The sequence below is a fragment of the Perkinsus marinus genome (assembly GCF_000006405.1).
Source record: "Perkinsus marinus ATCC 50983 genomic scaffold scf_1104296946768, whole genome shotgun sequence".
In the NCBI taxonomy this organism is placed as follows: domain Eukaryota; phylum Perkinsozoa; order Perkinsida; family Perkinsidae; genus Perkinsus; species Perkinsus marinus.
In genome coordinates, this window is record NW_003210828.1 from 15,804 (window position 1) to 39,282 (window position 23,479).

At 48.6% G+C, this 23,479-nt stretch overlaps 8 protein-coding genes across 9 annotated transcripts; 6 read left to right on the top strand and 2 right to left on the bottom strand.

The window, feature by feature from the left end:
- Positions 1-2,224: 2,224 nt before the first annotated feature.
- Positions 2,225-3,456, top strand: Pmar_PMAR020710 (conserved hypothetical protein). Its single transcript, XM_002779517.1, has 3 exons — positions 2,225-2,700; positions 2,984-3,209; positions 3,275-3,456. Exons 1-3 carry the CDS (start codon positions 2,615-2,617, stop codon positions 3,416-3,418), a joined length of 456 nt encoding a protein of 151 aa, XP_002779563.1. The 5' UTR covers positions 2,225-2,614; the 3' UTR covers positions 3,419-3,456.
- Positions 3,457-3,569: 113 nt separating this feature from the next.
- Positions 3,570-8,497, top strand: Pmar_PMAR020711 (hypothetical protein; the record flags this gene model as incomplete). Its single annotated transcript, XM_002779518.1, has 19 exons — positions 3,570-3,641; positions 3,695-3,789; positions 3,834-3,965; positions 4,113-4,219; positions 4,268-4,450; positions 4,652-4,766; positions 4,855-4,939; positions 4,984-5,055; positions 5,183-5,289; positions 5,383-5,470; positions 5,565-5,680; positions 5,729-5,843; positions 5,893-5,971; positions 6,026-6,129; positions 6,184-6,286; positions 6,336-6,429; positions 6,478-6,562; positions 6,614-6,739; positions 6,785-8,497. 19 exons carry the CDS (start codon positions 3,570-3,572, stop codon positions 8,495-8,497), a joined length of 3,591 nt encoding a protein of 1,196 aa, XP_002779564.1.
- Positions 8,498-9,128: 631 nt separating this feature from the next.
- Pmar_PMAR020712 (hypothetical protein) lies at positions 9,129-9,665 on the bottom strand (the record flags this gene model as incomplete). Its single annotated transcript, XM_002779519.1, has 4 exons — positions 9,129-9,203; positions 9,251-9,309; positions 9,386-9,542; positions 9,597-9,665. 4 exons carry the CDS (start codon positions 9,663-9,665, stop codon positions 9,129-9,131), a joined length of 360 nt encoding a protein of 119 aa, XP_002779565.1.
- Positions 9,666-11,105: 1,440 nt separating this feature from the next.
- Positions 11,106-12,489, top strand: Pmar_PMAR020713 (conserved hypothetical protein; the record flags this gene model as incomplete). Its single annotated transcript, XM_002779520.1, has 9 exons — positions 11,106-11,226; positions 11,300-11,375; positions 11,423-11,499; positions 11,551-11,669; positions 11,718-11,825; positions 11,900-12,016; positions 12,063-12,177; positions 12,234-12,352; positions 12,433-12,489. 9 exons carry the CDS (start codon positions 11,106-11,108, stop codon positions 12,487-12,489), a joined length of 909 nt encoding a protein of 302 aa, XP_002779566.1.
- Positions 12,490-12,989: 500 nt separating this feature from the next.
- Pmar_PMAR020714 (peptidyl-prolyl cis-trans isomerase ESS1, putative) lies at positions 12,990-13,434 on the top strand (the record flags this gene model as incomplete). Its single annotated transcript, XM_002779521.1, has 3 exons — positions 12,990-13,113; positions 13,172-13,280; positions 13,335-13,434. The coding sequence occupies 3 exons, from the start codon at positions 12,990-12,992 to the stop codon at positions 13,432-13,434; spliced, it is 333 nt and encodes a 110-aa protein (XP_002779567.1).
- A 2,782-nt stretch (positions 13,435-16,216) lies between these two features.
- On the bottom strand, positions 16,217-19,923 carry Pmar_PMAR020715 (hypothetical protein). Of its 2 annotated transcripts, none has more exons than XM_002779523.1 (16): positions 19,704-19,923; positions 19,503-19,651; positions 19,234-19,444; positions 19,078-19,184; positions 18,828-19,020; positions 18,409-18,632; positions 18,220-18,323; positions 18,030-18,168; positions 17,890-17,977; positions 17,764-17,831; positions 17,579-17,689; positions 17,365-17,497; positions 17,151-17,227; positions 16,996-17,106; positions 16,798-16,921; positions 16,217-16,737 (listed from the first exon to the last, which is right to left on the bottom strand). In XM_002779523.1, exons 1-16 carry the CDS (start codon positions 19,888-19,890, stop codon positions 16,652-16,654), a joined length of 2,112 nt encoding a protein of 703 aa, XP_002779569.1. In that variant the 5' UTR covers positions 19,891-19,923; the 3' UTR covers positions 16,217-16,651. The 2 variants fall into 2 exon arrangements, with proteins under 2 accessions (XP_002779569.1, XP_002779568.1); XM_002779522.1 differs by having other exon boundaries at positions 18,810-19,020.
- A 988-nt stretch (positions 19,924-20,911) lies between these two features.
- On the top strand, positions 20,912-21,433 carry Pmar_PMAR020716 (hypothetical protein; the record flags this gene model as incomplete). The annotated part of the gene is made up of 3 exons (XM_002779524.1): positions 20,912-20,936; positions 21,154-21,265; positions 21,319-21,433. 3 exons carry the CDS (start codon positions 20,912-20,914, stop codon positions 21,431-21,433), a joined length of 252 nt encoding a protein of 83 aa, XP_002779570.1.
- A 75-nt stretch (positions 21,434-21,508) lies between these two features.
- Pmar_PMAR020717 (hypothetical protein) lies at positions 21,509-22,855 on the top strand (the record flags this gene model as incomplete). Its single annotated transcript, XM_002779525.1, has 9 exons — positions 21,509-21,578; positions 21,629-21,718; positions 21,771-21,867; positions 21,916-22,075; positions 22,197-22,325; positions 22,373-22,480; positions 22,528-22,641; positions 22,679-22,777; positions 22,829-22,855. The coding sequence occupies 9 exons, from the start codon at positions 21,509-21,511 to the stop codon at positions 22,853-22,855; spliced, it is 894 nt and encodes a 297-aa protein (XP_002779571.1).
- Positions 22,856-23,479: the final 624 nt, after the last annotated feature.

Consider the following 23,479-nt stretch of genomic DNA (forward strand, 5'->3'; position numbering starts at 1 on the left):
CATATTGTTTCGCAAAATGGTTCAAAGTAAACGATCATCCCAATGGAGTCAACTTGACCAAAGAATCTTCCTCACTAAGGTTCATAGTGATCCTCCTTCATTGGTCAAGTTGACCCCATTGGGATGATCGTTTACTTTGAACCATTTTGCGAAACAATATGAACTGATTATATAGCAGGAGTTAAGGGGGAGAGGGATTGTGTGGGTTTACCCGCACAATGCCATCAGGCTTCACCAATGCCATCATGCTATCAGGTACCAGAAAACTTTGAAACATTTACGGGCGAGCACATTCGAGACAGATGTCCAAAGGTAAACTGTGTCACATTCCGACACATTGTAGTTCAGATTACTAAATGTTGTCCAAACATGTCCAATTGGTCAAAAAGCTGTCCAAAGGTCGCTACAGATGTAATTGGACAACTTCATGATGAAAAAAATATATTCGACAACTTCATGTCCAAACTACTCACTTAGGGTAGTTTTTCGACAAACTGTCCAAAAGTTAGTCTTAGGGATTCGTTTTGACAACCCTCGCTGTCCAAAGGGCTTTCGACAACTTTATGTCCTAAGTTGATGTGTCCAAAGGTCACGCAATCGTAAACTCCCATTTGATCTGGGGCGAGCGCGACTCTAAAGTTTTCGAACATCAGCGGGATTCGCCAGAGAAGTATTGGATTGTCCTTCCATGGGTTTCAGTATAACGTCGATCCCCCCACTGGTCCCAGTGCCTGATCGTGGCGTGGGGGTCACTGGCCAAGGTTGGTCAGATCGAAACTGGGGCCGGCTTGCCATCACTCATACATCCACTCTACGAGTGTGATCACCGAGGATGGCTCGATGACGGCGTTAGTCCCCGCTTAGCTATATTAAGTGTTATCGATCTTTCTAGTGTCAATTAAATATAAGTCATGTAGCAGTTTTATCGTGGTATATCGTGGACACGACATACTCTAACGGTCCTCTCCTACAACGTTGGTGGTCTACAGTCTAGCCGTTCGGAGTTATTACGGTATCTTAAATAAGCGAAGGTAGATGTGGGATGTCCTCAAGAAACACATCATTCGGAGACGAGTCCTCTAAACTTCCCAGGCTATTCGGTGGCACATAGACCAGGGGCAAGACTAGCAGCACGGGGGAGACTGAGTGATGGTCTAGTATGCCTGATCCGCAATGGCATTACATTATGTTATTTACATATCGTACCACACACCAGTATGCCCATGTCGACACTCAGAACGCATATATGGCGTTGGGGGTTACCTTACTAAACCTACCGTATTCGAATTTGGTTACTATTTGTAACATCTATTTCCGACCGGCAATGGACTTAACAACCGTCGATCTCCCGCAGATCGGATCTCCGCAAGTTCTAGAGGTGGGAGACCTCGACGCACACCATCCCTGCGAACTCAGATCATTCACCATTGAAGATTCGCTGGTCTCTTACTACGCAGCCATTATTCATCCCGAGACCACCTCGGAGAGTATCTACGTGGAATTATGCCAAAGCCTTATGGGAAGAATATCGGACAAAACTGGATACATGCAAGCCCTATTGGAATCGCACATTGGAGTCTCCATGACTTGGGAAAAACCGATGGGTCATTTACACACGAGTACGAGCAGGTCTACCCTGAGACATATTACGACGCCATCTTTGGAAGACCTCAAGCGAGTACTCCAGAGAGTTGAGATCAGCACAGCGACAGTAATGGGATACTTCTGTCTATACACGACCTCTACTTCTCCAAGTCTGGTCACTTCTCCCTCTTCGGGTGCGATACGCAGAAGGTTCACTCACGCTCCAATGGATGAAGGCCCACGTGGGTTTTGGACCCCATGATGCGGTAGATGAACGCGCTCGAGCCCAAGTACTCATGCCACCAGTCTTCCCTCGAGAAAAGTGGAGTAGCACTCTCGCTCACCTCCGTCTCCAACAACGCCACCGCCTGCACGAGGAATGCTCACCTTTGCCATGATGGCCGTCACCAGGGTCAGAGAGTCACCTGCCGTTCATCTACGCTACTCTTGGACTAATGATGCCCTACACACCTTCACCCGCAACGGCCAGAGTCTGTTGTGCCGCCTACGGCTTGGTGTGCTCCCATTCGCCCGATCCTCTACGTCCTCAGCATGTCATAGTGCTCCGCACTCAATACAACACCTACTACTCTCATGCCCGGCCTTTTTGCAACTTCATCCTCGTCATTCCCCGGTTATTATCCCCCCACGGATATCAAGCATTACGTACTGCTCTACACTGACAAGGAGTCTATGCAGCAGGCATTTAGCATCGCTAAACTTTCTCGTTGCCTCATTTAGCTGTCTCAAGCTCTACTCTACTGTTTACATCATACCATTGACCTGACTTCATCATTCATTCATTGCTTTTCTCGCTCATCTATTGTTTTCTTGGGGAGCTGTCGTTGAGCCTCTCGTGACCACTGGAGTCGGCGATTGTATGTTTAAGGGCGATAGGCCACTAGGCCCGTAATGCCCGGCACCAGTTACACACACACACACACACACACGTCGATCGCTTCAAGGTGCAATAAGGGCGATGGGATGTTTTTGGTCTACACATTAGTATAGTGTATTATCCAGATAAGCCATGACAAAAGTCAGACCGCCTAAGGCTCAGAATCCATCCCGGATGTGTGTCAGTGGGAGACCCTGGAAGCAACTCCCCGGGAGAATGTAATATCGGAACTGAGGGCAGCGTTTTTGTCTATATTGTACCGTGTTGAATCAACAATGTTGATCAGCCACGTGGGGTTCTGAATTTCAGTGGGTTTACCTGGTTGTATCGATCCCTGCAAATCCAGGGTGAAGTTCCAAAATGTTCTAGCACGACGATCATTCTTTCGCAGTGGCTTAATAAAAACGCCTTGATCGCCATGACTCTTCATAGGCAAGCTCATCAGTATTCTTCTTCATTGCGCTCATGCAATTATTGATTCGATGTATGACATCTTGCTAGGACTATCAAAGTTAAGGCAAGCAAAAGGGACTATCGTCCTCCTGCTAAGCCCGGCATGAGCAAGTTCGATGCCCGGAAAATTCGCGAGCGCGACCTATCCTTGGCTAAAGGACGCGAAGCAGAACTAAGAGCCATCGCTAAAGAGAAGAGGGCTATCGCCAACAAGAAACGTGTGGAGAAGGCGGAAAGGAAGAAGGAGAACGAGATCAGGAGCGGCCAGTACCAGGTATCTATTTTGGGGTTTCTACATTAAGCCAGATAACCAGGCTGCGCCAATGAGTTACGTTTCAGGTGATAAAGAATACGAGCAAGCTCCGCAGATATGACAAGAAGGCCATGTCCAAAGTGATGAAGATGAGCCCGGAGATGATTGAGGAAATTAGTCGGAAGGGGCGTCGCTCCACCCGGACAAGTGTTACTCCTTCGTTCAAGTAGTCACTTGAGTGGGTGAGCTGGTCACTAACTCCACACGTTTCTCTTCGTTTACCGCTACTGTTTCTTATCTGGCAAAGTAACAGTGTTATGGTTTTCGATGTGAGAAGTGATGCGGTTACGGGTGCATGTAAGTGTGGCTCTCCTCAATCACATGGTCGCTCCTACTTCTACATTTCTAAAGACCTTCTGGAGAGTGCACCAGAGCTCTTTGAATTCGTTGAAAGTAAGATGAGTTCCTCCGCTGTATCCTATTTAGTATACTCTATCATATCACAGGCTCTGAGCGATGAGGCTTCGTTCGACGAAAAAGAGGCACATCGGAAGCAGTCAGCGAAAATTCTCAAAGAAATGTTTGCACCAAACTTTACACGGTAAGGTTTTTGAATAGAGCCAATGTAGGGACTAATCCTTTCAGCGCTGTGCTGGAACTTGTGACATCTGACGAAGCTCGTGAACAGCTCGCTGCAACCTTAAAAAAGAAGGCTATCTGTTTCACGGATGAGTTCGAGACTGCGGCGGTGGAGTGCATGGCTGCGATGGTTCGAGGGTAATAGGACGGTACTTTTTATGAATTGAGCTGTAATTTGGGAAAATGAGTTGCTTCGTCGTCCGCTTCGAAGTTGAATAACTCGATTCATTTCTCTCATCACTCTTCCTTCGTTCGGTCCCTCCGGAGTCTACTGGTTAATGTCAGGCAAGCTCTGGATCCCTCTCGATTCCATAGCCACCCCGATATAGACCCCGACACCAGGCGGGCGGCATCGACGATGATAGAGCTAGGGTTTGCTAAGATCATCGGTGGTAATACAATGGGTAAATCTCGGGAGGCATTTCGGCGCCAATGTACAGGTGGCTTCGAGCAAGGCAGATTATGGTTATGCAGTCCTGCCATGGGGAGGGTTGGGCAGTTGCTCTTGGGAGCTCGTCCGACTGGCGATAATGCTAAAACAGTGACGCTTTCAACTGGAGGAAGACGCGACTCCGAGCTGAGGGCCGGCGTTTTGCGTTTCCTGGATCTCCTTGTCAAGGATGGTAATCGGGATATCCTAGGCCACGATAACTATCGCACATCTGTATGTTCAGTATATTTAGATTGAGCTCGGCTATGTCTCACTCAGACATAGCCGAGCTCCAACCAGACATACAAACGGTGTGAGTACAGTCTCTGTTACTTTAGAAGTTGCTCGTGTTGTGCAGCCTTTACTACCATTTCCATCGAACCGTATCGCTCAGGCCACCTCTCCTCGGACTCCCATCGTAAAGAATTGGTCCATGGCTGTCCGATGGTCAATAGCGTCTTGGTTGAGCGAGTTAATGGGACGATTGATTCCCTGGAGGAATGGCTTAGGTGAGTCTATGGCTGTTTCTCTTACCGCCCAGCACGCGTCCAATGTTGAACGAGTTTAACGATCAAACTCTCAATTGTTGTTTCGCAGAGCTCCCCCGAATACTCGGAATCCAACCGACGTCAACATTTCTCTAACAGATGCTGCCAATAGTCCTATACTCAAGCTATATAAGGTAATATCAGCTGTGGCTTCGAAGGTGATATTGTCCTATTTCAGGATATTCCAGACGCTTCATTGAAAGAGGATTTCATGACTGTGCTGGCTCTTACGATTCGCGAGGCATCGAACGTAAGTTGCAGATATCACGCGGGGTGGGCTTGCACCAGATTGTTCGAAGTTCGTATTACTCATGTTTGCGTGCATGCTCACTACGAGGGTCGAGAAACCCGAGCTACCTGAGAATTGGCAGCTGTAGATACCCGCCTGTAAGGAGTACGCAGATGAGGCTGATCGAGAGTTCTTTGTGTTGCATACCACTGGGAAGAGTGTTCTCTCGCGTTGGCTTGACAAACAGATTCAGAAGTAAGTCGATGTGACAGCATTCCTGCCGCATGTCGAATTCTCCCTGGATGCTTGCTGCACTCTTCGGTAGCCTGATTCGTGATTCCACGGCAGGCATAATTCACGAGCATTGGAAGATTACAAGAAGTATCTCGCGTTGGGTCCTACGGAAGCAGATGCCGCTATTCAGGCTTTCACCTCAGTAATAACTTTACAGTGATTCCTCGTATAGAAGGGGCGCTGCGTGGTTTGCGTCGACGGTTGTGTATTTAGTTCGAGATATTATGTTCGTTTAGATACTACCTCTTGGAAGCAGCCAATTCACTCTACCATTTGGTGCTGATATCGATCGGGCCATCACCAATTTTCACTTTGCTAATATAAACTCTTCCAAGGCGGCTCGTCTCCCACGGTGAGTTGGCGAAGAAGGCATGGAATCATGGGAAAAGTATATTGATAGGGACGTCCTTTCTGCGGATACGGTTGGATCGATTCTCCGGCTCCTTGGCGTTGGAATCTTCGAGGTGGATGTCCGGAATACCATGGCCAAATGCATTAGTCAACCACACAGCAGAGTGAGCACCTCCCAAGGATCACAGAGCAACCACTCAGGCTTCGAAATAGGTTGCGAACGTCAAGAAAATACAGATGGCGGATCCGGCGGTTTCACCTGGGGACGACGAAATTGTCATCATGAATATGGGTATGATAATTCTATGCTAGAATTCCTGTTTTGCATGTCATTGAGCATTTTCAGGAGCTGCAGTAGGGCCCAGTCCCGATACAGCTTCGACACTAGCCGCTGGCGTTGCAGCACGAGTTCAAGCGACCTTGACTGGTGCAACAGTGTCAAAAACGACGGTGAGTTGACGAATCCCGACGGTATCCGTCTAAGTACGGTCTTTTTTACATCAGGCCCAACCAGGTGATAATGCTTCATCGCTGAACAAGAACGATAGTTTGATGGCGCCGGGGCCGTCAGTTGTCGAAGACACTACTGGCGAGGCTGAAGATTTGGGTTAGTATTCCACAGTCGGCCTACGTCGTTAACTGTTGCTTACACTCAGTTGACCTGCTCCTCAAGGAGATTTTAGCACGGGTACCTGCGTCGGCTAGGAAATTCCGACCACGCCCAAAGAAAATCAGCAAAGGCGTTTACAAGTATTGGCTACTTTAGTAGTGCAATTAGTTTCACATCTTGACGATTAGGTTCGGCCTTCGAGATGTTTCGTTTCTAACACGGGATGGCTCCTTGTATGTATCACACATAGACGGTATAGCAGCCAAACCACAGGTGCCGAAAGCTGCCCTACTTTGACGTCTTTTGATCTATTAGTGTTTTTAGTACGGTGAGACTGAAGTATCTGCTACCACCTTCGTGGCCTCTGAGTATGGTGTGAAGGCACCTTCGGACTTGGACAACTTGACGAACCTTCTTCGGCCTTCCAGCTTTGGCCTTCAACGCCAACAGGTAGATTGTATATGAGGTTCATGGTTCAATACTATGATTCTATAGTTACTTCCTGGGCCCTCCAGCTCTATGTTGCCAGCCGGGGCTCCCTCATCGTCATCATCAAATACAGTTGGGGGAGGCAGTTCTGAGCATCTGGTTCGACGGACCATCGATTGGAAATCCTTCGGGTTCCTGCATCGACTCATCAAACTTGGGATGGATGCTAACGATACACAGTGGCAAGCTCTGTGGGATCGGTTTTCAACCAACGAGGGGTTAGGATCAGCTGCGAATCCCCGGAAGCAAAAGCTTGAAACACTTCAGAAGTTCGTGGAGCAGAGCCTGGTGTATGCCGTGCGCAAGGACTGGGCGAAGGAGCTGTTGTATAAGAAGCCTGGTGATCCAGATCCCGTGATCGATTCTATGAACGATGAGAGCGAGATTGAGCCCACACCTTCACAGGGACCCGCTGTCGCTTTAAGAAGGAAGGATCGACACAAGAAGCACCGACGTCACCGCCACCGCTCACGCTCTCCATCTCATTCTCGGCGTAGGAGTAAATCGTTGAGTATTGCTAGTATTTCCCGCTCGGAGGGTCGTCTATCCATGAGCGGCGGGTCATCGCCCCGGCCCTTCCCTGGTTTCATACCTCCGACTGCTCCAGTTCCTCCCGGACATGGTGCCTTCTACAAGACTCGATTGTGTCCGCTCTTTCAATCTGGGTCTTGTCCTCGTGGGCAGGCTTGTAGCTACGCCCATGGTCCCCAGGAACTCCGCCCCGATGTAGCGGCCGGAGGTAGGCTTAGTGGAGGCTTGATGGGTGGTCTTCACACAGGCACTGTTATGCCAACTGCACGGGTGGGTGATAGTGTCACACTTAGCACTACTGGAGGTGGTGGGAGTATAATGGATGGAGGTGCCTCATCCATGCTGCCCATGGGAAGTGCTCCGCCCAATAATCCCTACTATAAGACGCGGATGTGTCAGGCGTTTCAGCAAGGGCTATGTCAGAAGGGTGCCTACTGCAACTATGCCCATGGTGCTGATGAGATGGCATATTATGGAGGCGGTGTATCTGGGGTGCTTGCTGGCGCGGGTGGAGATCTGCCTAGAGGTGCTGTCAGTGCAAATGATATAAGACTGGCCGAGAAGCGGCGGTTTGAAAAAAAACGTCACCATCATAGTAGGTCTCGGTCCTCTTCTTCAGACGCTTCATCGCGGAGCGATTACAGTAGCGACAGTAATAGCAGTAGTTCAGGGGACGAAACTAATCGTCGTATCCGAGAACTGCAACAGCGGCTTGGACTTGGCCATAATGGAGTTAATAAGCTACCGGGCAGCAATGGTCCAATGGGACCACCGGTTGCAGCGGGGATGGGCATGATGGGCCAGCAAGTTTCTATTCAAGCTCCCGCTCCAAGGAGGTATAGAACTGAATTATGCAAGCACTTTATGGAGGGTAAATGTGGCTATGGGGAGCATTGCTCTTACGCTCATTCCATGGAAGAAATACGTCAACACGTAGCTGGTAACCTCCCTGCATCTAGCCCAATCCAGACCTCGATTCAACAATCAAACTTCACGACGGGGCAACCACTCCCTCAGCCTCAGTTCAATACAGCATCATCAGTGTCTCTCCTGGAGAGTGCACGAAGTGATCAATCAACTAAGCGGAGCCAGTTGGGACACGGTCACCACCACCACCAGAAGGATAAGAAGCTTCGTACAAGTTCTGGTGCACCTGCTGCGGTGAAGATCTGTCTCGATGATCTCTAAGGTCCTTACGAGTCGACTCTAATGTAGCAGCCTGGCAACGGTATTCAGTTCCTAAATATCATTATCGTGGCATCTTAGGTGATATGCTACCGAAAAGTATTTCTTGTGTCTTCCAAGACCTCATCAGTCGTTAAGGTTATATCATTGATCCACGTCTTTTGGTGACAGTTACGTTCTGATGGATAGAGCTGATTGTACAATGTCTTTTCTCTGATTGTCCCTGTCTCTGTGTTCTCAGTTGGTGATTAAAAGTATGGGACAGCGCTCCTGGAGAAACATCGGTTACACTACAAGTTGCTAACGATACGGAACGACCAGTCGGTAGTAAGCAGTTGCTGGCCGAAACTGAGTCACTTCCGATTATCGCACATTTCCCTTCCAATCCGGAATCTGATTCGTAAGGTCTCGATGCCAATCTTCGTCCTGTCGATAGGCTTGGATTTTCGACAAAATTTTATGATTCCAGTTCGAACTCTAATCGGACTCCTAATTCGACCGATGTTACTTGTTCGGCCACTCGGCCGCCAAACAAACTTCCCATGCGCTTCGCGCTCGACTGCCGATTAAAAGGACGGTAAAACTCGATATTCGTCACAACATCAACCTCAAATTCCACATTCATGGTAGGTGTTCACGTATGGACGGTGAGCAAGGAGTCGAGGTGGCGCTGAATGTCAGTGAGCTGAGAGGTCGTATCCTGGAGCAACTGCAGCGGGACCCACAATATATCACCCGGTCAGATACTTTGCATACCTTCTGCTGGTTGTTTGCAACCGTATCGAGTCCTTGAAGAGTTTGTTCCAGGCCGATGCCTAAATGCAAGTGGCTATTTCGCGGGAGGATTGCATGCGGAAGAATTCCCACAAGATGCATTTGTCAACAACTCACCACTGCCATCCTTCTCCTCTAAGAGGGAAGCTGGAATATCGAGGGATTCCTGTGAAATCGCCGGGACACTTTCAGTATTGGAAAGATCGCGTATTCCATGTTCAATCTTGGCCAGAATAGCGTTCATTTCAGGATCAGCAACCGGATCGAAGGAAGCCTAACTTTTGTTTGTCAAGTGTACCCTGAACACGGCCTAGCGACACCATCTTACCCTTTTCGCAGTCTCCGTAGCATGAGACAATATTAGAAGCAATGCAGTCAGTGTGAATTTGGCAAACATTGTAGGGAAAGTTGTAAATAATAGCTGGACGCATATTCTCATTTCGACCACGCGTCGAAGCCTAAGAATGCACAGCGGCGAGCGATATCGGAATGGAAATAACCGGGCGAGCGCCGAACTCTGGCGCTCTGCTATCTGGTCCAGATGAGCGGAACTCGGGGTCATGGTACGGGCCGCTATCCCCGTACAGATTACGGTACGGTTGTGCGGTTGTAACTGCTACCATGGCACTAGAAATTGGCTGTTGCCTCAACTCAATGTCACTTCATCATTGAGACACCCTATGTGCCAATCGTAGTTCAATTCCTCCCGATGTCCAGTAACAATGCCCAGTTGTGCAGTGCTTTGAGTACTTTCCATAGGAAGGCCCACGACGATTCACACCTGGGTCTGGTAGTTCGGTGCTGTTAGATTTTTGGGGATGGCGTCTTTTATATCATCGTTGCAGGTGTGAGTCATAGCTGTAACCTCTCTAAACCATATCCCTTCCCGTGCAAGTTTGACAAGACTTGAGCTGGCAAGAATGACAGTGTTACAAGCAAGTTCCACTGTGAGAACTCAAGTATGTCACAGTTCCATTATATGACACAGACCAATCTCGCTGTAGCTTATCCTTAGCATCGTGCATGATACGACCGCCATACTAGTGAAAAATTCCATCTAGGAATAATCGATGCTAATAATCTTCCCGCTAAGTTGCCTCCAGGCCATTGGAATGCATGTTGCTTCAATGATTTTTTGTACTTTTCTACCAATAAATATCCTGTTGTGTGTTAGTATCGCTGGAGTGAGTGATGAGAGACAGACAATCAGCTTTTGGTGTCGTAACGTTTAGCTATGTGGCGTCAAGCTGCTAAGGTGTCTTATAACCAGTAAGCAACGATGATGGTGTAATCTCGGCTTCACTATCTCACTTGCGAGATATACGAATGAGATGGCAGTACTGCTACGTAAATGCCTCAAAGAACCATTCAGAAGTCAGGCTATGAAGAGCACCGGAGTAATCCTATGGTGTCATCTTGGCCTCCGTTACATCGTTCCCTGCTCGGTCGTTCACTGTATTTCATTCTTGCTAGGTTCAATTCCGAGAGAAATGGTTTGCGAATGGAACCGAGGTGTCGCGGAATGAAATTAAAGACTTCGACGGAGCTTTCAAGTAGTATCCGTTATCAAGAGTGTCTTTAAGATCTCTCCCAGGTTTGCGAATCCTAGTTCACTCGCCAAGTGAGGCCAGACTCGTGGTAGTATTATCGACTAGAGAACAAGGATTACGAGATTCTTGGAAAACCACGCTCCCCAGTTAGTTTCTGCAGTTCGGTATCTTGTTGTGCTGTACAATATATGGCCGATCACTTGACCTGATTCAGGCTGCTGATATGAGGTTATCATATTACTAGCCTCTGTCATCTTTGTCCAACCTCTGATAGTTTCTGAATTGTGATGCAATGGCTTCTTCGGAAGCTAAAGGTCAACAGCAACCGTGGTAGGACTGCTATCCTCGGAGTCTTTTGGAGTGCTGGTGCATGGGGTGGCATATATTATGCTTATCATAAGTACCAAGGTAGTACACAACCGTTGAAGTGCCCAAACGGCGAGCGATATTGTAACTCCGCTGCAGTGCTTATCTTGCGCAGATAGCAAAACAAAAGTTGCTTTCCTTGCTCCTAAGTTCGGCGTGCCACCTGAGGAGCATCGTCTGGCTGCGTTTCGGTAGTGCAGCTGTGTAGCTTCATCCCCTTGAGAGTTTGTTGACTTAGATGGGTTCAGCATCAAGGTATCGATCGTGGTGAAATGGGCACCACTGAGACCAGAGCCGACATCGAAGATGTGCGGAGTAGGTCGTTCAACCAGCTGTCGAGAACTCCAATCTTCGATTCATCATTAGGGAAAATATTGCGGTTCGCTAGAGGTCATGTTCTAGAGTGTGGGATAGGGACTGGTCGGCACAACTTGAGGCAGTACATTATTAATCCTCGACTGAAGAGCCTCACGGGTATCGATCTGGTGAGAGTGTATGGGTTTGGTAAGTATGAAACCATATCGTACATGTAGGTCGACGAGGCTCTTGAGAAAGCTGTGGAGCATCTTGATGCAGCGACTTCTGGTGTAGTAGATATGGAGAACAATGTCCTCGATGTTAAACCGAAGCATGTATCACTGGTAATTCGTGGTGGAGTATCCCGTCAAGATTATTCGGTACACGACCGGGGCCCACCGAGTACTCTGGTTGGTAGATACATGGTGACTTCCACAAGCTCCCGTTCCCTGATAATACCTTTGATACAGTCGTGAGTAGCTTCGCACTATGTTCGGCGGAAGACCCCAAGCGTGCATTATTAGAAATGGCGCGAGTATTAACGATATCCTTCGATATCATTTAGATGGTTCGCGAGTTAGGTTTCCCGGAATCGAGTGCTCCTACTGGAGCATGGTCTTTCTTGCTGGCGGATCATGCGTTGGCTGGGTTACCTTACAGGAGCGTATCCTGACCCGGAACATCCTTGGACTCACGGTACTAATGCCGGATACACTCGCCGCAACGTTATACCATCCCTCTTGGGCTTTCAGGGTGTTATCAAGATAGAGATATCCTCAAGCTGTGCCGTGACTGTGATCTTACGATTATTCGAAGGACAAGCTATCAGTACGGTCATGTTTATGAGATTCTTGCTAAGCATAGCAAGAAGGTGATATTCTATTCATCCTCATTTGTATCTAGTTCTCTGCAGCATGATGGTCTGTGATGAGGGGCTGTGATTCTGAACAGCTTGTGAATGCGGTCGATCTCTCTATTAACTTCTCCGGTTGTGATCCGTCCAGTTGATGGCGCGCACTAACGCCAGCATGCCGCGGAACGCTTCGATAAGCAATGAAGTGTCTGTTGTTAGGCACGCGAACGGGCAATTAGTGAGCATTCCGAAACTGTTGCCGGTCGACGCTTTGATGAGCGAGGCTTGGCGGAAGCCACTCTGTTTTACTCCAACTCGGCGCATGGGGGCTCGTTGCAGGAGTGGACGGATTGGATTCGGAGGAATAGATGGAAGGAAGAATGATTGCATGCTACCAGCGTATCTTCAACTGTTTCCAAGTGTGTAATGTTTCCTCTGATGTATCCACTTGAGTTGCAAAGTCTTTCCAACTTGGATTGGAAGTTCCAAGCTGTGTGCTCTGATTCAGAGCACGATTTTGAGCAGAGAACCGTTCAGTCTGACGGTTATCTCGTTCGCGTTGTCGGTAAAACGCTCGCCCATAAGAGGTATTGTTTGGTTGAAACTATGTCGCCTTCTTCTCCGAATGGATCAGCCTTGTTTTAAGTATTCGCAAATGACTGACAAGGTGCGTGTCTCTCATATTTTATGTAAGCATACCGGTTCGAGGAATCCTGTTTCGAGGCGTACATGTCATGAGATAAGTATTTCCCACGACGAAGCATTGAAGGAAATTAAAGGTCGGTCTGGATACATGACGGTGTAGTTTCTTGACTGAATTGTTCCATCGGTCTTCAGATATGATTGAGAAGCTCAAGGCAGATAAAAGGATTTTCTCTGAGATGGCTAAAGCAAGGAGCGATTGCGGTTCGTACAAGAACGGTGGAGATCTCGGATTTTTCGATAGGTAGTCCACGCCGACAACTCAGAATTGCTGCCAATTATGACTTGCTTACTTCAGGGGTGAAATGCAGCGGCCCTTCGAGGATGTTGCGTTCAGTCTGAAGATTGGCGAGCTGAGTGGGCCTGTGGAAACAGATTCTGGGGTGAGTTTTATATAAGTTGCGCATATATAGCTGGCAAATGAAAAGAGGGAGGGACTGGGTTTTCACAAGATGTTAATGTGGCGCTTTCAAAATGGGAAAATTGTTTCCTCTCCGTAGGTTCACGTGCTCCTCCGCACCGGTTAGTAGTTCCAATGTCCGTGGATTTCGCGTGAGTTTTTTGCTGTAGTTTGTGGTAGCTAACTTTTTCATCGTGGAAGCGCGCGTAGTGTTTTGAACGTAGGGTTATCGAGATACACAGCGAACTGGTAACATAAAGTGGAGTGCTACGAGTGACGTGCTGAACATCATGAGCAGAAAAAGTCCATTTTCACTCATACATACTAATGAAAATCCAGTTATGGTGATATAATACCATTGGTATTCACCTTGTCTCCTAGCTGCTGTGCATCACCTTACAACGAAGGATCCATTCAACATCAAAAATATCACTTCATTGCCACCAATGAAAATCCTTCACCGTGTATCATTGTCCAGTTGCCCCGACCATTGACTCAACTTTCTTTACTTTCATTCGACTCAATGGCATTGAGTCGAATGAAAGTAAAGAAAGTGTCCCCCCGTCGCGTCAAATCTATTGAGCACACCGTTACCAGCTTCAGCAGCACTAAGCGTAACCATACGACTGATAACATCCGTACAACGCTATTGGCGGGTCTAAAGTTAGAAATAGAGGATACGGTGGAAATGTGCTGTCTGATAAATATCTCATCATGAGAGTATCGTAAGTACCCTCCCGTACAACTGACACGATTTGTTTCTCTCTGCACACCGGAAGAGCTATTGGCACGTGTGAGATGAATATTTGCGAGAAGACACCATTTTCAAACGCAACATGAAATCTTAGCATCAATCAGAAACGCATGCTTTCAACAAGGTCACTAGCAGTATTCTTCGCAATCATATCGAGAAGCGCTCGCTTTTGTTCGACGAATGGCAGGTGTGATATCAGACGGATATCGTCTTCTACCAAGGTAGAGACCACCCATCCATGAGTCACCAAATAACGGATCTTCCAACTCGTTGCGCCATCTGGAAAAGGACGCTCAGAGCCATCAACGAACTCGATATAGTGGAGGTTTCCATTGACCTCTACAGCTATTTTCTCGTCTGGCTTGGCGATATCAACGACAACGCCCGGAACCACTGCATATTCATGACACCATTCGCTTCCAAGTACGAGACAGACCTTGGTATGCAAAGCACTACTCGAAACAACTCTGGCCCCGGGATCTGTCGTAATGGCCTCCTGTAAAGTTAGGCTCGCCTGATAAAGTTGAGCTCGGTGTGCTCGTTCGTAAGGATTTATCCTTGTCGCAAGTTGGCGCGCGAATAGAATGTCCGTACATCCACAAATAGCAAATAGAGACCATAATGTTATTGCAGCCTCCTTTGACGAGAATTCCTCGACCTGATGTTGTCGAAGGATTGCATAGAGGACTGGTACCACTCGAGAAGCTCCACGAGCGTCGAACACAGCGATCGCCCATAACATGCGAACTGTGTTACTCACATCCCTCACTAGCTCGCTATACCATTCAGCCACCCACTGATATAGGAGACTCATCACATTGGCAGGAAAACGCGAAGAACATGCACAAGCCCAGAGGAAGAAAGACATCTCTCTCGGCGACGAGTTGATGTCTATAAGCTCCGCCAGGTTTCGGAGCTGTGTCGTTACCTTCAGTACCGACATCGTCGACGCTGCTTGTCCGAGGGCAAACGCATACGCTGCACGATCCTGATCATTGATCATATGCATTGATATACCGGAGAGTCTTTCCGGTGATACGGCCCAAGCGATAGTGGACGGGTTTCCACTGTGGACGAGCGCCCATATTGCCATGATAGCATCCCGTGAATTCGGTTCATTCCATTCGCGACGGACAATCGGTACCAGCACGTCGAGTTGAGGCCTCCACTCACCAGCAGACTTTACCACAGCCCATAGTATGTGCACTGCTTCTCTCAGTTTCAAGTCCTTCCGTCTACAACAAGAATCCACAACATGGGATGGAAGAGACAAGCCAGCCTTGGCCAATCCGGACAAACCCATAGCCATGTCTCGTGGAGCCAGACAATCCCAATCGATACGATCTTCGGAGAGCACTTTGGTAAGTAACATCAGGTTTTGTGGAGAAAATTCGAGTCTCCCTATTGCCCAGAGCAGCATCCCCACGTCTTTTGATGACAGAGCCCCCGCATTCGACAAAGCCTTGGCCGTTGCAGCATGGTACAAGACCAACAACGCATGAGGCAGTCCTTCATCCGCTTTATTATCGTAGCAGGCTGCACAAGATGCAATGCTCCATACAAGACTACATATATCCTGACTCTCGACTGCTTCCGAGGCGAGAGGAATGAGCTTACCAATAACCGCGTGGTTTGGTGACACCCCAAGCTTCAGCAAAAGGAACATAGCTTGCGCCGCCAATGATGCATTGAGGGGATTCTGGTGGGTGCCGCTAGTGATCAAGGCTTGCATCAGCTCATTGAGATCCTCAGCTGCGAAACTTGGTTCTTTGTTACCGTTCACACACTTGTCGACTTGTCGCAGCGTCATTATACAGTAGATAGGCGTGTGGGCTTTCTTCCAACCCGGGACATTGAAAGGCCGTAATAGGCCTCCGACAGTCTTCCCGACTCCACGCACGGAACGATTCAACATTTACTGTCGTTAACTAAAAGAGAACGGTACGTCCTCCAGACCGTGCATCATCATAGTCACTTATGAACACAACAAAGCTTACAGAAGCCCAGCCCAGAGAGATTTTACAGTTGTGACTATAAAAATGCTGCTCGAAAAAGAAGTACACGAGCTGGCGCATAGACTGTAGAACGAAGGCTCAAGAATATAAACGTTCCCCGATCCGAGCCAGATGGACATGACATCAGAGAAAAAAATACGTTGATGCATTGAGAAAATGATCTGCGACATACAGAGAGGCTTGAGGGGTGGCTCTCATCCTCAAACCGATCAAGTTCTCAAGTAACTCCGCGCTACGCCTGCGAGGATATTGGATATACATAGAAGCGGACCACATATGACGAGACTGCATGAATGTGACACCATGTGGATGACGCTTCGCATTTGAAGGATGAGAGTTGGGAGTAGTAGAATACAGCTAATAAGAAACGCTCTCTGGCCCATGCTCAAAGGGACTGAGCGTACTGAGCTCAGAGACTCCTCTTAAGGTTTCTCGGGTACACCAGATTAATCTCGGCACAGACCATCAGACGTTCTTTCTGAGTGTGTATCCGGCTCATCCATCAGACATAACAGCTGATAAGGATTTACATCTGTGATGCAATCGGTATGCGTGAGGATTCCGGATAATAACACAGTCGCGATCGCATTACCGTTGTCTTCAGTTGACTCAAGCGGATTCTCCACTTTCCGAAGGTTCCTCTGCGCTTCGATATCTCTTGCTTCGTTGATGAGGATAGTACAGGCAGTAACTATCGTGTGCAAGTGGGGGTGAACCTGCACGCAAAGGTCTCAGCCTGAACGGTAGTCGGCACGGCATGGGTGACATGACAAACATAAGTCGATCTAACCTGTTGCGCATTCTTATCAGGATGTAGACTAAGCATCCAACGTCGTAGCCGTCGTTTAAGGTCATCTTCATCGAGGGACTCTTCGGGACTAAGCCCGAGTGTTTCACGAGCCTACCAAGAGATTGGTGTACTGCCTCTCAGGAATTGAAGCTCACAGCCTCAATCATTTTCTCGTGAACAACCTTGCCTTCAAAAACTTCTTCGTCCTCCGACCGAGGGACCAACTTATTGGCTGAGAGAGAGACAACAAGAGTCCCAGCCCAGGACTCCCAGCAGCCCGGGAGCCGCGAATCACGGACCCAGTGTTCGGGCCCCGAGGTGTCGTTTCTGACTACTGCCCCTCCCAGACTCGAAGGACATAGCTTTTACCTGCCTTGTCGGACCATCCGAACGTTGCATCGCAAATATTAAATGCTACACCACCAATGATGGCAACGATCAAACCAGCTCCTGGGACGATTGTGAGGGCACAAAGCCCTGCGTTGGCGGCACCTCGCATGGACTGAAAGGACTCGCTCAAACTCGGCGCTCGATAGGATGCGACAGAGCATGAGCTCTGGTGATGCACCAGCTCACCACTCACCGCTGCTGTGACCTTCCGTCGAGTGGTGCGCACATGAAGTTTCCCCTGCTTGCACTTCCGGACGTGATAGCCAACTTCACATGCAGTGATTGCAGCCGACACCATTACACCCTGCAACGACACGATTGATACTCCGATGTTTAAGAATTCGGCACGCTGAGACGTCAACTGCCCTGCAGTAGTACCAGCCCCGTTCCCATCCCTCTCATGACTGTGGCCGCGCCCACATTGTTGGCTGCGTCGAACATGGCACCTTGAGAGTAGTCATGAGCTTGTCAGCAAGGCTCGCCATGCAGCAAAGATATCCTCACCCGCTCTAGAGAAACCAATCATGCCACCCATGACAGCCGCTCCCACCGTGCCGCCCATAAGCGTACCTCTCGCAGCACCGACGCCCGCCTGAAGCGGCAATAAGCTAAAGTCTAGCGTCATCTCTGATCACCATTACTACCTCTTTCGCAACCTTCACCCAATCTATTGAGAGCTTGCCGACATATGCTATTACCAAACCCGATGCCTCTTCGGACATAGGTGGTTCAGGCACACTCATTAGGAATGCACGCAGAGCCATCTGACGTTCCAACTGTTGCCTAGAATCAGCCACAAATGCCGAGTTTTATTAGTAAAAAGCGAGTAATTACTTCCTGTAAGAATCCACTCCCTTAGTAACTCCACCGGTGACAGCTGACGTGGCGGCACCGAAGACGTTGCTAGAAACAAGTGACGACTTCGATGTCTTGACGGTCTGAGCGTAGCACAGATGCGACGACTCTGCTGTAGAAGAGATTCACCAAGGGAATTCAAGTAATTTGTTCCATTCCCCAGCTTACCCTGTGCTTCTTAAGATGAGTCGAAGTAGCCTTATCCCTAGGCGAGGTTAATGTAGTCCCTTCCCCGTCAGTATCCGGCTTGGATAGTGTCATGGACTCAGGATCAGGCGGCACCAGATGCCCAGTTCCAACTATACTGGTTTCATGATTGGGCACATGTAAGGGGTCTTCAGGTGTTTCGATGACAGACAGCATCACCTTCTTACCATTACTGGGGGTGGAGGCTGAAAATTGGAGAAGCCATCCCAAACGAGAGAGCCGAGTAGATGTGATGGTGCTGGCCTTCGTGAGAAACAATCGACGGGGGGCACGTTGCAGATCCGAAGCAAATCGCGAACGAGCCCCGACTAGGCACCAATTACCCCATTGAAATCCTTCGAATCTACCGTTCCCCTATCTACCTGGCGATGGTTCCTCACATGCCAAAGTTGGGGTCATCGTAGAATAATCAGTATCCCCAGTAGATGTCTGTGGCCGTGCAGATACCCATTGCCACTCATCATCAGATCCATCACTTGCTTGATTCCTTGGAGTGGTTGTCGTGGAATCATTATCCCTCGTATCGTGTGATGCCATGTCTGGCGATGTGGCATTCATGCGGATCTTATTCTCCTGAGAGTTGGTTGTATGCCCAACCTTCCATGATTCCGTGCGTTGAGTTTATGTCACCTCAATGGCTGGTACTAGCTTTTCTACAGCATCTACATTGACCACGTAAAGCAATCTCTCGCCGTGGACCTTGTCATCGCGGTATGCAAGCCGGAGTGTTCTCAGGCCTGAAAGGGAGAAGACCAGTGAAGTGTGTTAATGACTCCACCCTCTCACCATGGTGATTTTCTTCAATGACGAGGTCCTTTGTCATACTAGCCAGCTCCCACTCTTGCTTCGCAGTTTGCTTGCTCGAGCGTCTACTTTCCAGCCCAAGTGTGCGCCGATTAAGTGAATGATGAGACCTCATACTAGAGGATTTAGAGCTTGGCGGCATTTTCGGTATTTCCGAAATGTTGCCGGCACCACCGGCTGCCACTAGGGTCACCTAAGAAAGAGTGATGACCCAACCAGCGGATGTTTTGCACTGAATAAATAGTTCCTACCCTTGTAGCCTTCGCAGGGAACTTCAGAGTCCTGGAAGTCTTGAATCCGACACTTCCTATCAAATACCGGTCCACCTTGATCGTAGACGCCTCGCTCCGCCCGTCTGTAGATGCCTCCGGAGGGGTTCCAGTACGGTCTTCCGGAATGCCTACAGAAGTCTTCGATATGCCTAGACTCGAATGTGTTCACTTGCGACCCACCGATTATGCTATTTTGCTTATTCGCCTTGATGCTACGTCTCTGCGTCTTCGATTTGGTTACTTGCATGATATTCGAGTTCACCCATTGCGGCCAAGTCTTGTCATCCACTTCGCTAGGCTTCACGGCATAAATCTGTACGTCTCTGCTTGAGAGATTATACACATGCCGCGTGTGGGTTTGACCCATCCAAAAGTTAAACAAACGTGAAAACTAATTTCTGCATGTCACCTAAGCGACTACTTCTCAGCATCTCTCGATGATCAGCGAACACTGAACGTAGAACCCCCACGTGATTGCGAAACAATTTCTTTCTGTATTGAGGCCACACTACGAGTTGGTGACGAGGTGGTCACTGCTGAGGTGCAAGCAGCACGCTGCAGTTGATCACCTTGTCCACTAGGAGGAGGAGGTTCGCCTGGGTGCCCTCCAGTGCCTGGAGTCCAGTCGACACCTCTCTTGGGCGACCTCCGCATCCTACCTCCGGGTCAAGGGGGGGAAGAAAGCACGACCTGATGATCCCCCACAGGATTTATATCAATTCACTCATCTTAGTTTCATGTGATCAGTCTAGCGTCTATTGAAGCACTTAGGTTTCTACTGCGTGCTTCATTGTGCACGTTGTGTTCCTCTGTCGTCCAGGATTTCAGGTAACCGCAACGCAACGCAACGCAACTTGCGTTGCGTTGCCTCCTCCATTTGCTCCAGGGCGAGCGAGGTCACGGGCTCCATGTTCGAACCCCGGTCGTCGCATTTTTCAGTATTTTTACGATACGCGCAGAACTCGTACGTGAAGTGGTTATCACACACAGCCATGGAGGTAGCAGTTAAAGTGGGCCGTAGGCCCGCGATTCTCCCTAAAAAATAAACGTTTATCCGATTGTTACCGTTCAGGCCACACACTGCTACCGTTTAAGCCACCGGCCTTCATTCATGCCTCCTTGGATGAATGTGGATGACCTCCCTGATATACTTGGAGACAAGGCCACATGCGAATCATGCCATTTGAGTTTCCGTGAGTCTTCATTCTCCTTGCAACTGCTGAACACTTCCCCTCCCCGACCCTTCAGGCCTCACATCAAATGTTTATATTGTCTGCGCCGAGTGCCCTGAAGAGGCTGGCAGAGTATGCCTCTGTGTTAGGTGTTTTGCCAATGGAGTGGAGTTTGGCAACCACTTGCGAACACACAAGTATGGTTGCCTTCTGTTGATGTCTAGTCTCCCTAACCATCTGGGTGAGGTACTATGTCGTCCCTCGGATCGGGCACGATAGCAGAGGGAATCAAAACACTGTAATTCCTGCTACAACAGGACTAGGCAGTAGTAGTAGCAGCAGTAGTCCAGTGACCATACGGCAACGTGATCTCCAAGAGACCTTTCCTCCGAAAAGTCCTAAATATCCTGGTATTCAGCTCAGATAGCCCCTGAGAGATGATGCGTTACAATGGTCAGGTGGTATTCCTCCTGTGGGTGGGGGCACAGTACCCCACCTTAGACTCAAGCTAAACAAGCGTGAGATTGTTGGACTCATGGGTGTCACAGGAGGCTCTGCGAAACTTGGAAAGTGAGCATCAAAAAGCCGACGATATCATCCTATCCATCCTTCCTTCTTCACAGACATCCGCTGCATCTGGAGCGGATAATACACCAATGTGCCCAGATTGGCGGTGCTAATTTGAAGCATATCTCTGAGGGACAAGTAGAGAAATGCGTGAACAATATCTCTAATTAGTAATGAATAATATGGTTCACGGATATGGTGACGAATTGTCGTTATTATCATTTGTACGATAGTTTCAACGCGACGATGCAGCACAAGTTCCCCTCCTCCCCCAGCCCTACTCCTAGAGATAGCGATGTGGAGATCGTCACCACTGGTGATGATGAACATATGACTCGCACTCCTGGCGTGTATATGTGTGTTCAGGTGACCACTCGCCAGCTGCTAGTGACACCAACAGTTTGCCCGCTCCCACGAGTCCAGAGGCAAAGGCCACATCTCCTTCACCTGAACCAGGTACCGGCTCGTAACAAGTTCTGAGGGTTCTAGCGTACCTCGGTGAGGTCAGATCCGGTAACGAATCAAGCAACTCTAACTGTGGTTCCGCACCTACCTGGTGGACGTGGTAAAATCAAAGATATCCCCGATATCAACGAATTCCTCAAGTAGAGAGATCTGATGGGACCGCTACCATTATCCCTGTCCGTGATCAGATACAGTGTTTATAGGGACGAGTTCGAGAACGACTGGAATCCGGACGCTGAGAGCCTGGTAGCCGAGCTGATGAGCGACAATCAGACCGATAAGCTACCCGATATGAATGACGCGGAGACAGCGAGGAACGGCAGGATCATGATGGCATACCATCAGCTGGTACAGGGGGCTCATCTCTCGAGAGCTATCTGTTCATAGCATCGTAGTACTTATAGTTGAGCAGTTAGTATAGTATCGTAGTTGATAGCATCGCGTATGCTCTAGGTAGCTAACTTTCCAGGTTACCGAGCGCGAAAGAAGGAAAAATTTACTCGTTCATCCCCGTGACCGCCCAAGCTTCCTTTATAATGTTGGAGCTAACTTCAACGAGTATCAGGCCTCGTGCAAAAGACGTAAGACCGATGAAAAGGTAACGGCCATAACTTTGACAACGATGAATAAGATAGGACTCTGTAGTTGATTTTCGAGCGTCTCAAGATCTTCGCGCCTGCCATAGATGAGACCGCGGACGAAGTCCTGAGTCGGTTGGCAAGTGGTATCTGTCATGAGGTGAAGTTGAGGGAGGTAGGTATTTATATATGCTATTCAGCTTGATTCGAAGGTCTGTGTAGGAAATGGATAGCCGTATAGACCGACGAGTTCGTGGTTGTGGGGACCAGAAGGAATATCAGAGATATCTCCAGGTCGAAAAAGCTCGCCGAGACGCCATGAGGTACTACTATTATGTGGGGAGTTGCTCCGTGGGCATCTGTACGATTTCAGGAGGTCTGGGGCGAGCTCCGCTTACGTATACACAGACAATGCTTCTCTCTCGAGGTCGCAGATGACACCTTTAGATGGAGGAAGCCTGTCGGCGACCTGGTAGTGCAGTATCCTGCTTTATCATTGGTTAGCTGCTATTGTCGATTTCAGGACGGCAAGCTCTCTCCCTCATTATGACCAACTACCGACCGCTGATAGATCCAAGTGTGAGAGTTTAGGTATAGCTCCCATGCATTTTGAGGCAGTCCAAGCATTACTCACGGACATTGTTCAGCGGATGCCGGAAGGGTAGCCAACAAATTGGCGTCGATACCAATATCTTTGGCTCTCACAGGAGCCCTAGACTCAAGCCTGATGATGTCATGGATTTGATCGATGATCGCATTATTGGTGCTATATCGAGACAGCATCAGAACACGTGGCATCGAACCGATGTAAGTTTCGCTTCGGAAAGAACAATATGATGAAGTGTGAATGTTGTCAGCCAGACCACTTGAAGCGTATGAGGAAGAAAAAACAAGATTTAATAGTGCATATACTACACCGCTTGTATTCTCCTCGACCACCGTGAACTTTTTTCCACATTGAATGAACTGTTCTGGTTAGCCGGGTTGGGTGATCAGTGGTAATACTGTATTGACTAACCGTTTTCTAGAAAGGCCTGATACATGTCAAGTAAACGCGCAGGAGTCAAAAAGATTATGCAGAATGAGAGAATGCAAGCGCTTCTCATGTTACCTATGTTCTTCTGTAGCTGACACTGTTGAACTCGAGACATTGTGTATGATGGAAACTTATCAA

Coding starts and splice junctions, on each gene's coding strand:
- Pmar_PMAR020715 (XM_002779522.1), bottom strand. CDS start 19,890: ATGGGTCAAACCCACACGCGGCATGTGTATAATCTCTCAAGCAGAGAC. Junction 19,185..19,233: donor CATTGAAGAAAATCACCATG/GTGAGAGGGTGG, acceptor TCTCCCTTTCAG/GCCTGAGAACACTCCGGCTT. Junction 16,738..16,797: donor TGAGTCAACTGAAGACAACG/GTAATGCGATCG, acceptor ATTGCATCACAG/ATGTAAATCCTTATCAGCTG.
- Pmar_PMAR020710 (XM_002779517.1), top strand. CDS start 2,615: ATGACAAAAGTCAGACCGCCTAAGGCTCAGAATCCATCCCGGATGTGT. Junction 2,701..2,983: donor AAGCAACTCCCCGGGAGAAT/GTAATATCGGAA, acceptor ACATCTTGCTAG/GACTATCAAAGTTAAGGCAA. Junction 3,210..3,274: donor TCAGGAGCGGCCAGTACCAG/GTATCTATTTTG, acceptor GTTACGTTTCAG/GTGATAAAGAATACGAGCAA.